General features: G+C 39.3%; 1 protein-coding gene across 2 annotated transcripts in view; it reads right to left on the bottom strand.

Moving 5' to 3' along the window:
- Positions 1 to 11,687, bottom strand: part of LOC124282412 — a 29,848-nt gene extending 18,161 nt beyond the window's left edge. The window contains exons 1-3 of one of the 2 annotated variants that reach the window (XM_046718394.1): positions 11,408 to 11,687; positions 3,317 to 4,270; positions 1,728 to 1,846 (exon numbers count right to left, since the gene is read on the bottom strand). In XM_046718394.1, coding sequence (XP_046574350.1) covers positions 1,728 to 1,846; positions 3,317 to 3,627 — 430 coding nt within the window. In that variant the 5' untranslated portion in view covers positions 3,628 to 4,270; positions 11,408 to 11,687. Of the gene's footprint in view, positions 1 to 1,727; positions 1,847 to 3,316; positions 4,271 to 11,112; positions 11,228 to 11,407 lie in introns of those variants that run through there. The other variant, XM_046718395.1, reaches the window with a different exon arrangement.
- Between the last annotated feature and the right edge of the window lie 4,493 nt (positions 11,688 to 16,180).

The following is a 16,180-nucleotide window of genomic DNA, read 5'->3' as shown; positions in this document are numbered from 1 at the left end:
CTAACCCCATTCCATTCCCTTCATCTACTATATTTGTGATACATTTTGCCGACCTTCCCATCACTGTCATTGGTTAGATTTTTCTTCCAACAAGCATGGGTTGTAAAAGGCCAAGGATTCCCACAACAGTATAGTATACCTTCCCCCGTGTTCATTATTTTTCACCATAATGGAATCATTTTGGCGTTGAAGATATCAATTAGACCAATTTGGATATTCTGACTTCATTTTATTTAAATCTTTATGATGCGACTTTATGAAGTCGGTAAGGTTTACCACTTCTTTCAATTGTATTTCACTGATCCACCAACTTGTTGACGGTGAAACGCCTGAGTTCCTGAGTTGACGTTTAGACGTTAACGCTGTGAAACTGACGAGCAAGGGTATTGTGTTGACAAACCTAGAAACTATAATCAGATCGAACGAGAATTTGAACCCACTATCATAGCTTCCTGACACGACAAAGGGACATAATTATGCACACACCCTTCTCCCAAGAGGAATGGTCTGATACAGATTTAGTGGCCACACACGTTTCCATCTACACACGATGGTACACTGTCATGTCTACAATAGTAAGTTGATGCGGTGAACTATCATCTCCATGGAGACCTGATAAACAAATTGATTTATCCATCAGCCTTGTTTGATGGTGGTCATAAAGGTTGTTATTGGGAAAACCTTTCTAGCACTTATCTACATGAGCTGGATATAAATGACCTGCTGTATCGACCACACACAGAATATACAATACGTGTTTTTCTGATGAGGCGATAGGGTATTGTCATGGGTTGTGAACGAGCAGCATGGACAGGTCGAATGCTTATTCATCTGTTATAAATCATTTCACAGAAATGTTTAAGATGTTATGCCTTTTTGAAGATACCTACAATGTATTGCTGTCAAAAAATGTAGTCACGGTCTGACGTACTATTTATTTCATTCAGACATTGTAGCAACGCCTGACCTTCAACTCTTTAAAAACCTAAAAAATATCCGAAGTGGATATAATTCTAAAACAAAATGAACTATACTCTCATTCAACACCAATTATTCTGGACCAGCCTCTCTATACAGAAATGAGCCTAAATGAACAGCCCAATCGGGTTCCCTGGGTATGATGCGATGCCGCTTTAATGCTGCGCCAGCGCAGTATACTCAGGAAACTAGGCTACGAATAAGGGGAACTAACCACACTCCGGCACAGCGATGACTAACATTACATCACTGCCACAGGCTAATTTGCATATCACGTGACCGGACTTTTCTCTTGTTTGTAATCAAACGCGCATATTTATAATAAGAAAAGACTGGACTCACGAAAGCTTTTCGGCGCTCTCTTCATAATGTTTTACATTGTTACATATATATTCTTCCACAACTGCGACAGTTAGGTTTATGACAGTACATATATAGATATCAAACTGGCTCCACCAGCTTCGACGACAGCACGTGGAGCCGTACAACATATGTAAACAAAGGATCGCCACGCAAATCGAAATAGTGTTACATGATTTTGGATATTTTCTCAGTGAAACTAAACCATTCTATTAAAGATGATTAGTTAGATGTGTAGACTCGTCAAAAATAAAAGAGTTAAGAAATATGTACATTATATTGAATGGACGGTGCAAGATGTGACGAATCGTCACATTTTTGTGGCCTGTGGCAGAGGTACTATGCTGGCTTGCCGCACGGAACTCTGGGTAGGAGAGTGGGGAACTAACCTGGTTTGAACTTCCGGTACCAATGAAGCATGGTCTCCCATCCTGCTGGCTTCTCTTTCAAAAGAATGTCTTCAGGGGTGTAGCCTTTCTTGTTCTTCACGTCCATACTACCGCCACATCTGAGAGAAAATAAGGGGTTTAAAGCATGGTAAATGTGGGAACATATGACATTGCCTTGATGTTCAGTTCGATCTGATAGAAAGTTCAGGTTCCTGGTATTCGTTAACGTTACCCAATGATAATAAGGTTGTAATACAGTTACCTTACACGTGAAAACACTTATATCCAGGGGCGGATACAGCTTTTTGAGAAAGGTGGTTGGGGGGTGCACACTTCATTTTCACGAGAGTTTCAATGGTCATTTAATAAACTTTCAGGACTAAAGGGGGCACACATCTGCACCCCCCCACCCCACCCCTCCCCTCTGGATTCGCGTATATCTTTCCGATGTTCCATTTTAGCCAGAAATAAATGGATCAAGGGTGTCAAAGAATGACAAATTTAGCATTTTGAACACAATACCTCTATAAGTAAAACGTGTATTCTCCTGTTCACAACCATTGCATACTTATAACATGAAGGGGGGCTGAAGATGCTATAAATCAGATCCGGTGGCCATGATAATAATACCATGTTCTTTGAACATAGGTGTTCTGGGGGAATGCTCTATATTGGTGACTGTTCTGGGGTAATGCTCTATATTGGCGACTGTTCTGGGGTAATGCTCTATATTGGTGACTGTTCTGGGGTAATGCTCTATATTGGCGACTGTTCTGGGGTAATGCTCTATATTGGTGACTGTTCTGGGGTAATGCTCTATATTGGTGACTGTTCTGGGGTAATGCACTATATTGGTGACTGTTCTGGGGTAATGCTCTATATTGGTGACTGTTCTGGGGTAATGCTCTATATTGGTGACTGTTCTGGGGTAATGCTCTATATTGGTGACTGTTCTGGGGTAATGCTCTATATTGGTGACTGTTCTGGGGTAATGCTCTATATTGGTGACTGTTCTGGGGTAATGCTCTATATTGGTGACTGTTCTGGGGAATGCTCTATATTGGTGACTGTTCTGGGGTAATGCTCTATATTGGTGACTGTTCTGGGGTAATGCTCTATATTGGTGACTGTTCTGGGGTAATGCTCTATATTGGCGACTGTTCTGGGGTAATGCTCTATATTGGTGACTGTTCTGGGGAATGCTCTATATTGGTGACTGTTCTGGGGTAATGCTCTATATTGGTGACTGTTCTGGGGTAATGCTCTATATTGGTGACTGTTCTGGGGGAATGCTCTATATTGGTGACTGTTCTGGGGGAATGCTCTATATTGGTGACTGTTCTGGGGGATTTGGTCTTCAGCAACCATTCAGCTAATCATTAGAGGCGACTAACGGGATCGAGTGGTCAGGCTTGCTGACTTGTCATCGTATCCCGATTGTGTATCCTCATCCTGATGATGTTGATCACTGGATTGTCTGGTCAAGATTCAATTGTTCACAGACCGCCGCCATATAGCTGGGATATTGCTGAGTGCGGCGTTAAATAAAAAACAAATATTTGTTCCCATTTCAAGTGAACAATACTCACCTGATGAGAGCCACCATTGCCCTGTGTGCTCCGTTCTTTCGGACCACCTTGTGCAGGGCTGTATCTCCATCACAATCCTGGGCGTTCAGGTCTATGGGTTTACAAGCCAGCAGATACAACAGGGAGACGGTCTTCGGATCCATAAACCTATGGACGTGGTTGATGACGTGGTGAATGAACGTCTCTCCCGTCACGCTGTCACAAATATTCATGTCTCCTCCACCCCGCACATAGTTGAGCAATTGTAATACGATCTGGTCAATGTCATCACTTATGATGCTCTTGTACAGCTTGGTTGTTTGAATTGACATGATTGATGGTAAACAATGAATCGAAAAATAAAACAAATCGCAAATTAAAGTCTCAACACACGAGCAGAGCAGAAAATGGGTTTTTAGTTTTCGCTAACACACAGTGTATCAGACATACTGACTCCTTTAGGTTTCAGTAGTACGCGAAACGAATCTGTCAGTGGAACAGCAGGTTTTCAAACTGTCACCAATTTCACACTAGATCGCTTGAACGCTTGAATGCTGAAGAACCAGTCTAGACTGACCAGGTGTTGTTACTGAAATACGTCTCCTTCGCGTCTAACGATGTCACCGACGGCGGAGCCTGTTCCTTGATCCACGTTGCAATAGACCAGGAACTCTTGCAGCAGTCTTCTTGTGACACTATACTCTATCCACTTTGAAAGGTTTATATCTCAATGTCCGACGAAATGGCTGTATTTCCAAATGTAAGGTCACATGTTGTAAAGGCTTTAAATGTCGGAAGTGGATGCCACGGATGACAAAATAGTTTCAGATTCCGAAAATGAGCTGAGGTCGAGCTACCCTGATGGTTGTAATCTTGCACACATCAGCGGTTACAGAGTGATGCTAACGGTAAATGTTACTCCCGGTAGACGGCGGTAACCAAATGTCATATGTCGCGCTTTGCACTCGTTGATGACTGTAATAAACAAAAACACACGTGTTAGAGGTCAAAGATCTACGTACATAGCAGATACATGAGTGTTGAAAGACGGTCATTGATATGCCAGAGCATGCATTGTGTTCTGATGAAATAGTAAAGCTTCGTGAACTAAATATACAAAGTCATATCTCTGGACATCCTCCCCCCAACAGAAGTGCCTTCCTCATACACCAAACATGCTTCTGTAGCCATTGGTATTGGACGATGTCTTACAAACGGCGTGCTTTTAATGTATGGTTAGATTTAAATCCAGCTAGGGTCCATGCAGGAAGCAAGTGTACTGCAAGTCCCCTTGGTCCCTAGTATGGTGATCTACATTCAGTCGTTGGCAATCTATAGCCTGCTTTTATATTGTGTTGTCCTCTACAGTTAAAATGTTTTAGTCGACAGGTTTTTTGTAATTTGATTCCATTTATTATCTATTTATTACTTTATGTCAGCCATATCGTGAATAAAACAAGCTATGATGTCACGATATGGCTGAAATATTGCCGATGTGACTATAAATCTTAACTCACTCACTCACTGTCATGCACACCCTGAAGCAAATGTATCCAAGAAATCCCACGCAAGTCTAGAAAATGTGGTAAGTCTAGATTTCCACAGCTTCAGGAAATGAAGAAAGTCTCAGGGCTCCGTTTTATTGTATTTTGGGGTTTTTTCACTATGAGCCTTTTTTCTGTAAAATTTCATTCTGTAAATGTTCATTTCAGAGACTAGTTCTTAGTCTAAGAAAGCCCATGCAAGTCAGGTTTCTGAAAAGAAAGAAAATCTCTGGGCTCCTTTTCATTATATTTTATGGTTATTTCATTTCAGAGACTAGATGTTAGTCTAGTTTATCTATGGCGTGCTTATGTAGTGGCACACCAAATACACCTACTGACTCATGCGCTTGCTATTGGACACGTACCGATATCAGTCAGATAAGGATGGACCTTGGAAGTTTTTTTGTACAACCCGTAAACCCTCCTTAAGATATACGAGAAAAATCTTTTTTTTCATAATTTTTCATTTCAGAGTTGAATAAATTTCCATCATGGAAAATAGAAAGGGCATTTGCCTTCATTATTGTTGCAGAATGGGCGTAGTAGTCGTCGAGTCATTATAACAATGACAAGTGAGGTGAGGTGAAATTGGGTTTAACATCGTGCTTGAGAATATTTCGCTCATATGACGACGTGCATGCGTGTGTATATGTATGTGCGGCTGCTTGTACTAGCCCAGACTGAAGCTGATTTTATAGTGCTAGCCCACTGAGATACCATGCCGCAGTGAAGCATGAATAGTATTGAATACCCCACTCAGACACATTATACTGACTCCGAGCCGACCAGTCCTTGCTGTACCCATTAATGCCGAGCGCCAGGCAGGGACCAACAAGTACCATATTTTAACGTCTTTTGGTATGGACGCGGCCGGTAATCGAACCCGCGACCTTCCGCTCTCCGGAAGTAGTAACCACTACACCACGGAGGCGGTCACAATGACAAGTTGTAGATGATACTTATCATCATCATCATCATCATGATCACCATCAACAACAGAAGTAGTATAAGTAAGCAGTAAGTAATAGTTGTCGTGTTGGTAGTAGTAGTTGTATTATTATTGTTTTTGTCATTATTTTTCTTATTACCGTTGTTCTAATTATATTTATGTTTACACGATATAATGTATATCCACATAATAGAACTTACAATGGTTCCAATACCTACTGGGTGAATAATATAAAAGTACGAATTTATCGTGAAGTCGAACAACAATACCGACCCAGACTGAGGCCTACAGGTTCAAATTGGCAGCCTTCATCTGTCCCGTTCACACGCAGACCCACGTAAAACGCTACTTCGACACACCATGAGGCCGACTCACAAGTTCCGATTAGCAAAATGTAAATACACGACCAAGTGAACGTGCAACGCTGCAGAATAAGTCCATCTATCTCAGACCCGAGGGTACATCATGTAATAAACATTTATTTTGATGTAAAGTGGTTAAAAGCTTTTGTATAGGCGGAGGTGGGTGTTCAGTCGATGAGTGAGTGGTTCGGGTTTCCGTACGTGTGTATGTGCTTATCCCGGCGTGGGAAGGCAACTGGAAAGAGAAAGGCATACTGTAAAACATGGAGTGGAGTTTTGGAGTGGGGCCTTGGAGTGGAGTATGCCAAAGAGAAATGACTGCAAACGTTAGCCACTAGACTAACAACTAGTGTCTGAAATGAACATATTTTACAGAAAAAAAGCTCATAGTAAAAAACAATAAAACAATGGAAAGGAGCCCTGTGGAAATCTAGACTTGCCACATTTTCTAGACTTGGGTGGGCTTTCTTGGATATATATATATGCTTCAGGGTCTGTATGACAGACTAGTTAGCCACCTGTGCCACGGGGTGAGTGAGTGACTAGGCTAGCCCACCGCCCCGTAGTAGTAGTAGTAGTAGTAGTAGTAGTAGTAGTAATAGCAGCAGCAGCAGTAGCAGCAACCGTAGTAGTAGTAGTGATTGAGCACAGTTTTACACCCAGTTCAGCAATAATTACACAAATATCACCAGGGGGGGACACCAGAAATGGTTTCACACATTGCAACCATGTTGGGAGTCGAACCGGGTCTTTGGCGTGACGAGAGAACGCTTGAACCACTAGGCTACCCCACGGCCCCGGTATGCCAAGTGTCATAATCGGGTTGAATCTAGGATACGAGCACGATTGCCGTCTTCTGAAATGTCTGTGTCTGTATGGGGTAGTGGTCTGTGAAAAAAATAGACTTAGTGACGTAGCACGGCTAAGGGAAGTAACTCTGGTCTATATGCACTGACAATGGGGCTGTTATTTGTAAACTCGCCAACATCTCTCTTGACCAACAACCCCACCCCCCACCCCCCAACAGAACAACAACACATTATGTGATCAGTAAATATATACTTGGGTTATTTTCAAACGTGTCTGGTCATAAAACACAGCAATATGGACCTTAATACTAGTATATCACTTTAGCCCCTCAAGAAAGTGAAAAATAAACCTTTCGTATAAGAGTACCATAATGATAAATATGTCAAGTTTAAGAGCTCCTTCAATCCTGACTCATACCGTTTTAACCTACATTTTAAGTTGTTCAATAAAAAAAATGACACGACTATTTTGGTCCCTGGGACGTAAGTGTCGCTTGAAAGACAATCATGTCACTACACGTACATGTATTTCTAGATCACTCAGAAGTGCACTGGCCATTTCTGGCGTCCCCCGCCGTGATATTGCTGGAATGTTGCTAAAAGCGGCGTAAAACTAAACTCACTCACTCACGCTTAACAGTCTCTAATAACTCTGAGTGGCTCATTGCAATTTAAACACTTTTTACCAGTGTATATCACTGTATTTTGGTATTTTAATGTAATGAGGTGAGACATTTTCGTTTTAGTCGCACTCGATTACCTATACAGTCGACATAAACGCAATTATCCCCTGCCAGCGATACAACGTAAACACAGAACAAGGTTACCGGCACTTGAAAACCATCGCCAAAATGAACCGTGACATTTAACCCTCCCGAGTACATTTCGCAATACAGATAAACTTTCCAACAACTGATTACAACTGCTAGTGTCCTTGAACACGAAAAAAGTTACATTTTTGACCTACATCCTAGTTTGTTCAAAACCACGTTCAAGATAATGACTTAAATAATAATGAGTTTATTTGAGAGCTTTAAAAAAACATTATTGCCTTTCCTCTCTTCGTCTCTTGTCTGTGAACTTATTTCACAATGAGCTTTGTTATGTAAGGCACACACTAGGCGTGTCGCTCTTGTGTAATTCATGTTTTGTCCTTTAATCTGACGGGGATTAATTAATCAATGTGTAAAAGTATTCCATCTGTGATATCATATTACATAAGTGATACAACCTTTGTAACTCATGGGATAAAAGCATCAGTAAACAGTCCTAGTCAAAATGGCCACATGACAAAAGGGCCCCAAAACGGAAAAGTCAAAAGGACCACAAGAAAGTCAAAAGGGCCGCATCAAAAAGTCAAAAGGGCCACATCAAAAAGCCAAAAGGGCCCCATATAAAAAGATAATAATAACATCTTTTTTAAATGTGTATTACAGTAACAATCTATACAATGTATGCTTTATACATACTATAGTCTGTTTGCCGTTTCAAATCGCTATTATTGGTTTGTATTACAAGGGGGTACGCGCAGTAGTTGGAACAGTGAAACAAATGCACGTGCGGGTACGTGATGAGCGTTACCTTACTACCGTAGAAACCAACCCTTCTTATTCTTAGGGTTTTATTTAATGTGCATACCCCCTTGTAATACAAATCAATAATAGCGATTTGAAACTATGATCGTTTGTTAAACAACTTTAATCCTATGTTGAATAAAATTCTGAGATTTTAATGTTCAATTGGCGAAGTAAATTTATGAGGATTCGCAATCTTAAGTTTACTTTATTTGATTTACTTTTTTTGTTAAAAGTGAAATTCATCGGTACGTTTTCACGGCAAACAGACTATATAGTTCTGTTTTTAATAAGTAAACTTTTGTGGCCTTTTGTGGCCGTTTTGTCATGTGGCCCTTTTGACCTGTTCCCTCAGTAAATACACACGTACTGAGAAAGGTTATGCATGTACGTCATTGAATATATTCTTAAAGAATATAATACTTCGTATTGAAATATTGTTTCTGTTGTAGTTGTGAAATTAAAAAGCAAAATGTATACACAGGTTTTAAAATTAAATGAGACATATTTAGAGGGTGGTGATATATTTGATAGGGGTATCAAAGCCAATATCACATACATCCTATCAAAGTCTCACACGTGATGACGTTCACATGATGACGTTCACATGACGTCTCACGGGACAAATGGATCGCAGTTTCACAGTACACAATAACAAATAGAATACGAGGTGAAACACGTGGTAGTAGTAGTAGTAGTAGTAGTAGTAGGAGTAATAGTGAGGGGAGGTGAGATGAAATTGGGTTTAACGTCGTGCTTGAGAATATTTCGATCATATGACGACGTGCATGCGTGTGTATGTGTATGTGCGGCTGCTTGTATTAGCCCAGGCTGAAGCTGGTCTTATAGTGCTATCTCACTGAGATACCATGCCGCAGTGAAGCATGAATACCCCACTCAGACACAGTATACTGACTCCGAGCCGACCAGTCCTTGTTGTACCCATTAATGCCGAGCGCCAAGCAGGGACCAACAAGTACCATATTTTAACGTCTTTTGGTATAACGCGGTCGGGGATCGAACCCGCGACCTTCCGCTCTGCAGGCGGACGCTCTAACCACTACACCACGGAGGCGGTCACAATGACAAGTAGTAGATGATACTTATCATCATCATCATCATCATCAACAACAGAAGTAATATAAGTAAGCAGTAAGTAATAGTTGTGTTGGTAGTAGTAGTTGTATTATTATTGTTTTTGTCATTATTCATCACCATGATCATCATCGTTACTATTGGTATATTGTTCTTATTTCAATAGCAGTTAGCCTGTCATACAACCCCTGAAAAGCATATATATCCAAGAAAGCCCATGCAAGTCTAGAATATGTGGCAGGTCTAGATTACCACAGTTTCAGGCAAATGAAGAAAGTCTGTCGGCTCTTTATAATACATATTATTATCATATTTTATTATCTGTTTTTTTTTCTGTTAATTATGTTCATTTCAGAGACTAGGTGTCTAAATAGAGTTTGAAATATCATATTAATTGTTGTTGTAGTAACTCCGGTATTATTAACATCTTCATTAGTTTCGTTATCTCTCGTTTATCATCACAGTTTCACGACAGCTGTACAGTTGTATCAATGTTTATTATAAGTTTCATTACCACAAACATACCACAAGCCTGTGTACATCCAGTCGATATTTTTCAACACAACGCTAAACGTTTGTTAATATCGACCTGGCACATGCGGCCATCACTGCATATCCTCTCTTATTACAGATCGAAACCTGTGAAGATCCGGGTTAGAATTGATCTTCAGTAACCCATGCTTGTCGTAAGAGGCGACTAACGGGATCGGGTGGTCAGGCTCGCTGACTTGGTTGGCACATGTTTTCGGTTCCCAATTGCGTAGATCGATACTCATGCTGTTGATCACTGGATTGTCTGGTCCAGACTCGATTATTTACAGACTGTCGCCATATAGCTGGAATATTGCTGAGTGCGTCGTAAAACTAAACTTACTCACATAGTCGATATATTTTCAACAACACACTAAACGTTTGCTAATATTAACCTACCACATGCGGACATCACTGCACATCCTCTCATATTACAGATCAAGGCAGGTTTAGGTTTAAGCTCTATTTGTTTAGGAAACTTTCAAGAGGTCACGACAAGACTCCTATCCTTCCTGGTGTGACACACATTCACAATGCAGTTCTTAATATCAGCTGGGGAATAACAACTTTCACATCAATAATAAATTAGTCAGAACACTTCAGCCACTACAATGTGGCAATAAAATACGGTAACCGGTCAACCGCCATGAAAACAGTGGTTTTAAAGCCTTGATCTCTCAGTATGTGTTTGTTAATGTTCGTAAACTGGAGCTAATTAAGCCAGGCCTGCTCGCTCGAGTTAAACTGAGGTTATTTAGTAACAATCGATGCATCCATATATTATCCTTATCCATACACCACGCCGATATTTATAAATTCTTGACAACTATTTACAAATTATATAAGTACATGTAGTTAAATTAAGCAAGAATCGACTGACTGTACATTGACATCAGTGATTACATTGTACGCGTTTGTAGATTTGTGTGCATGACATATATACCGGAACTTACATATGAGTGTGTTTGATGAGGCAGTGCTTGATGGAACTGCGGAATGTGGTAGACCTAGAACACGAACATGGCAATCGTTGTGGCTAGCAACAAGACCGATGGTCCGATGCGACCGCTCCCAACACTGTCATAGCAGAGCGCCAGCATAGAATCGCCTTGCAGAAAACGGCCAACCCGATCACACCGTAACAACGCGTAACACGCCTCGGACACAAACAGACCCAACACACATTCCGTGAAGTCGTACTCCGTTCCTAAATTCTGAGACGGTTTACGTAATTATGTCTCCACTTACCTGATTCTGTATTTTGACAGCCATTAATGTGACTCAGCAATCCACCCAATCAATAACACACGAGTACACGGATGGTATACGGGGAACTATTCACAGAACGCAACTGTAGATCCGAGCTCGTGTGAGTGTGACGACGGACTGACCCGATTGAGCCAGACGGAAACAGATAATCTATTGGTGGTAGAATACCGCGCGGACCAGGGCGTTTGTGTGTGTTTAGTCACAGTAAGGGGGTCGGTCACGTGATGGTGTAAGGGCCGTCATAGACGCCGACTTTCGTATATCAGAACTTTGTCTAGAAGTGATGTGTTGGTATGAAATTAGCGTATGACGAAGTCGATTACAGATCCGGTTTTTCCCGAATTGTGTAGAAAGTAGGTCAACATATGCGATACTCTTAAAGAAACACTGCAAATTAATGTTAATTTTCGTAGAACAATTTCACATGAAATATGTGTGTGTGCACAAACTCTCCGATTGTTAAGGGACGTATAGATGAAATAAATCGACCCTGTTCTTTGAAATGAGTTCGATTTTGACGGTCACTGTCAAAGTTAGGTGATGTAATTGAACATAATTTAATTGGTCAGAATAATCAATTTAAATTTTGCTGTCGCTCCACAGTGCTGAACGTTTTGGTATAACAGAAGTAAACACATTATTTTGACATGGTCCAATTTTAACAATATAAAGGTTTTTGTTCTGTAAATGCTTTGTTAGAACAGCATCTATTCCCAAATTGATTATCTGTTTATTTCATGCTGTCAAAAGCATATATGTCGTGTTATATCTGTCATGGAAATGCCCTGCAATGCTTACACGTTACGTAGACACACTGTACCGGGATCACAAGCCTAAGAATAAACCTAATAATAATTAGAAAAAGAAGAATACCTAGTTTGTCATAAAGACCCCGAAACAAATGTATCCAAGAAAATCCATGCAAGTAAAAGAATATGTGGCAAGTCTAGATTTCCACAGTTTCAGGAATAATGAAAATGAAGAAATTCTCGGGGCTCCTTTTCATTATATTTTAATAAAAAAATGTTTATGAGCAGTCTTTTTCTTTAAAATATGTTCATTCAGAGACTAGATGTTAGTCTAATGAATACCCTAACCATCATGATTGCGAGAGGATCATCCGATTCCTCTTGGCTGTATAAAATTATCAGCAGTAGCAGCAGCATCGTTGTCGTCATCAACATCATCATCATCATCATCATCATCATCATCATCATCATCATCATCATCATCACCATCACCATCATCATCATCATCATCATCATTTTTCCCTTCATTTTGTGTACATATAACATTTAATAATATTTGTTTGACTAATGCATGTCATAGTTTGACTTGTGTCGATGCATTGTGCGATATGCACCCATCTCTGTGACCAGTAAAGCAAGTAGCATACCACACCATGTGAGAAAAGTCGTGTATGGACTGACACCGAAACTGGGTGCTGTACATGAACTGTATAACACACCCCATAAACATAAATGAAAGCGAAGCAGTGAAAATATTTGTAACGCAGTTTCAGATCATCATAGTTTGGCGAGGATCAAACATCAGTTTACAAATTTTGAATTTAGTTAACATACAATTTGTTTGAAACAAATTTCGTGTAAAAAGCTTGCAAAATGCGCCGTGCAGTTACTATGGACCTTACAAATGTTCTGTAGAAACCCGCAGCTAAAATATCCAGCACATCCCTAATGACTGACGGACTGAGTGTGGTTTTACGCCGGTTTTAGCAATATTCCAGCAACATCACGGCGGGGACACCAGAAATGGGCTTCACACATTGTACCCATGTGGGGATTACATCCCTAATGAACAAATTGCAATGTATATCTATAATGCTTCTTTGAAAGGACGAGAAAACTACACAATGACAGATATTTTCGTGCTATCCTTTGTTAATGTGCTGATTTGTGAAGACAAGTAGTACTGTGCATTGATTAGGCAGGTTATGAATGTCTAAAACAAGTTTACACTTACAATATTCAGCACATCTACTAATGATTACTAGGCGTTGTTTCTTATAATGGAACGTTATCACCATGTGGATCTTCTTCTTCACGTGTTTATTGGTTCGTATCCAAAATTCACTTTTCTAGATTTATCAACACCTGCACCCCTCACAAACCAACACGACCTGGTATAACCGAAATAGTGTTTTAAATCTCGTTAAACCAAACCCACGAATTCAATTCTTACTGCCCCCACTCAACACTGTTTCCCGTTATTTCTGCGGATTAAACAGTTAACATTTCATAGAGAATCATCCACATTTAGTACACAACATATTATGTTTGCTTCCACAGTACAGGATTAAACTTGTTTTCCATTTAATTAAACCGTTAATCTGAAAAACTGGACTCACCCTGTGGGCTGAAATAGACCATTTGTTATCTCAGTGGGTTCTTCGTGGGATGCCAATCAAACACAGCATTTTTACAAACACGACACCCCACGAGCTGTAGGATCCAAGTAGTCAATGTATATATTAATACAACATTTTCATGAAATACATTTTTGATTGAATGCATAAAAAAATCCTACTTTTAATTAAATTCAAATGTCATGTAATGTAGATATCAGTGAGAGATAGGACTTTGTGACAATATTTATTTACAGATAGATCATTGCTGATGCGATGTAGCTTATATGAATTCATTCTTATAAAATATCCTGATTAGGTTTCTTGTTGAATCACCCACCACCTAACTTTCTTTTACATTGGAAAACTCATTACAAAGTAAACTCCATTAAAACTAGTATTTCTTATAACAAAACAGAATATCCATGACACTTATTAAATACAGTAAAATGAAAGATATAGGTTTCACAACCAGATCGTATTGTTAATCAGTCCAGAGTGGCTTTTCTGTTGAATGTCGTCCACAAATTTATTGATCTGTCGTGCTAGCGATTTATTGTATACCATGAGTCGTAACCATACACTATGGGCTGAGGTAATATTTCTTCAATGGCAACAAAAGTATTTATTGCAATATTAAAAACTCACCCAGTCACGTGCGTGATGCATTCATAACCTAAAGAAATTATTTTGGAGTAAAACACATTTTTTAAACTTCAGGATAAAATGAAATTTTCAGTAAGCCCGTGAGCATGATCAGACTTGCATGTAACATATAGTTTGTTTATGTCTCCAAGGAGAATCATATCGAGCGAAAAGCATGTTTTCAAATAAGAGTAAAGAAGTTTTGACAACCTCGGTTTCGACACATTTACTTAAATTATGCAAGAGTTGCCGAGTTAATAATTCAAATTGACACACCTTTGTCAGGAAAGCTCATCAGTTATTCGTCAACATGCTTGCTACATAAATTATATTTAGTTAAATTAATTTTATCATTATTTGTCAATGCATCAGTTTCATAATTGCATCAATTTCATAATTGTATGGCTTCAGCTAATGTATTTACTATTCAAACATAACTACATGTACTTATCGAGCATCTACATAGGTATTACCCATGTAAAGTATATTAACATATCTGTTCTGCATTACTGTATACTTTGTGACGTAGAATGAGCCAATGTTTGTTCGTTTATTTGTTTGTTCAGAAATATACCAGATCTATGGCGATGACCTGTAAATATTCGAGTCCAGACGCGCATGAGTATCGAACCTCGAACATTCGGGATACGATTATATGCTTTCAACCCGTTCGTCGAATCCGTTTGTTGACTCTGGCGACAAGAACGGGTTACTGAAGACCAATTCCCAACTGGAATCCTCGGAGGGGGTACTTGGGTGGATTTGAGACGGTTATCCCAAAAAGGATGATGCGTTGTAACCCCACTGTGTAATGCATCAAAGAGAATCTAAGCGAAAACTAACCGGCAACTCTTGCAATTTCTAACTAAAGCAGCGTGACTTATATATCATTCCAGCAGTAATCATCACCTTTTATAAAACGGATAATATAGTATACCTGGCAAAATTACACACATCGAGATGGGCATGTTATCTTATTGTGGAATGGATGCCTTTTAAGTGGTGTTGTTTACAAACGCCAGCATAAAGCAATTTGGAAACTTTATGTGTGTTCAGTTTTTTAATGCCACGCTTAGCAACAAATAATCTAACCTGGACCAGATAATCCGGTGACAGTTACTGTAAGCAACGATCCACCCAGTCGAGGTACGATGAAGTCGATATTTAATTGGGCCCTATATATTCTCATTTAAATGGGTTTTTTCAATCAGCAAGTATCATTACAATTTATTTAAATATAAATTTGCTTTAAAGATATGTACATTATCGAAACAATACTCTAATCAAAATGAAATATTAAATTTTAGTGTTGTTTGTAATGTGTAGCATTGATCAACATTTTGTATGCTTTTGTGTATTACTTGCTCATTTTCAATACGAGATGGGTGGATTATGGATGTAATCTTATATAACTGATATATTTATCATTTAAAAATATACTTTAAAAAAATCAATTCACAACACATTCTTTATGGGTTGGTGTTTTATAATTTCAAACAGTACACCTGCTGATTTCCATGCAAACATAATTTTCTAAAACTGGATCGTTGTTATTTATAAAGTTTTAATCTCTTCAGTTTCAGACTTCAACAAACACAGTACAACATTTAACACCCACTTGCCCTGTGGTTGCATCGCGCTGTGTATGTCCTACAGGGAGCCTAGTTCACATGCTGGGGAGTTTTCTATATGGAGCTCTTGATTCCAATCTTTAGTATACAGCTATATTGAGTATACTATTT

The sequence above is a fragment of the Haliotis rubra genome, unplaced genomic scaffold (genome assembly GCF_003918875.1).
Source record: "Haliotis rubra isolate DU_JTF1 unplaced genomic scaffold, ASM391887v1 Scf3, whole genome shotgun sequence".
NCBI lineage: Eukaryota > Metazoa > Mollusca > Gastropoda > Lepetellida > Haliotidae > Haliotis > Haliotis rubra.
This window is presented reverse-complemented; position numbering and strand designations above follow the sequence as displayed.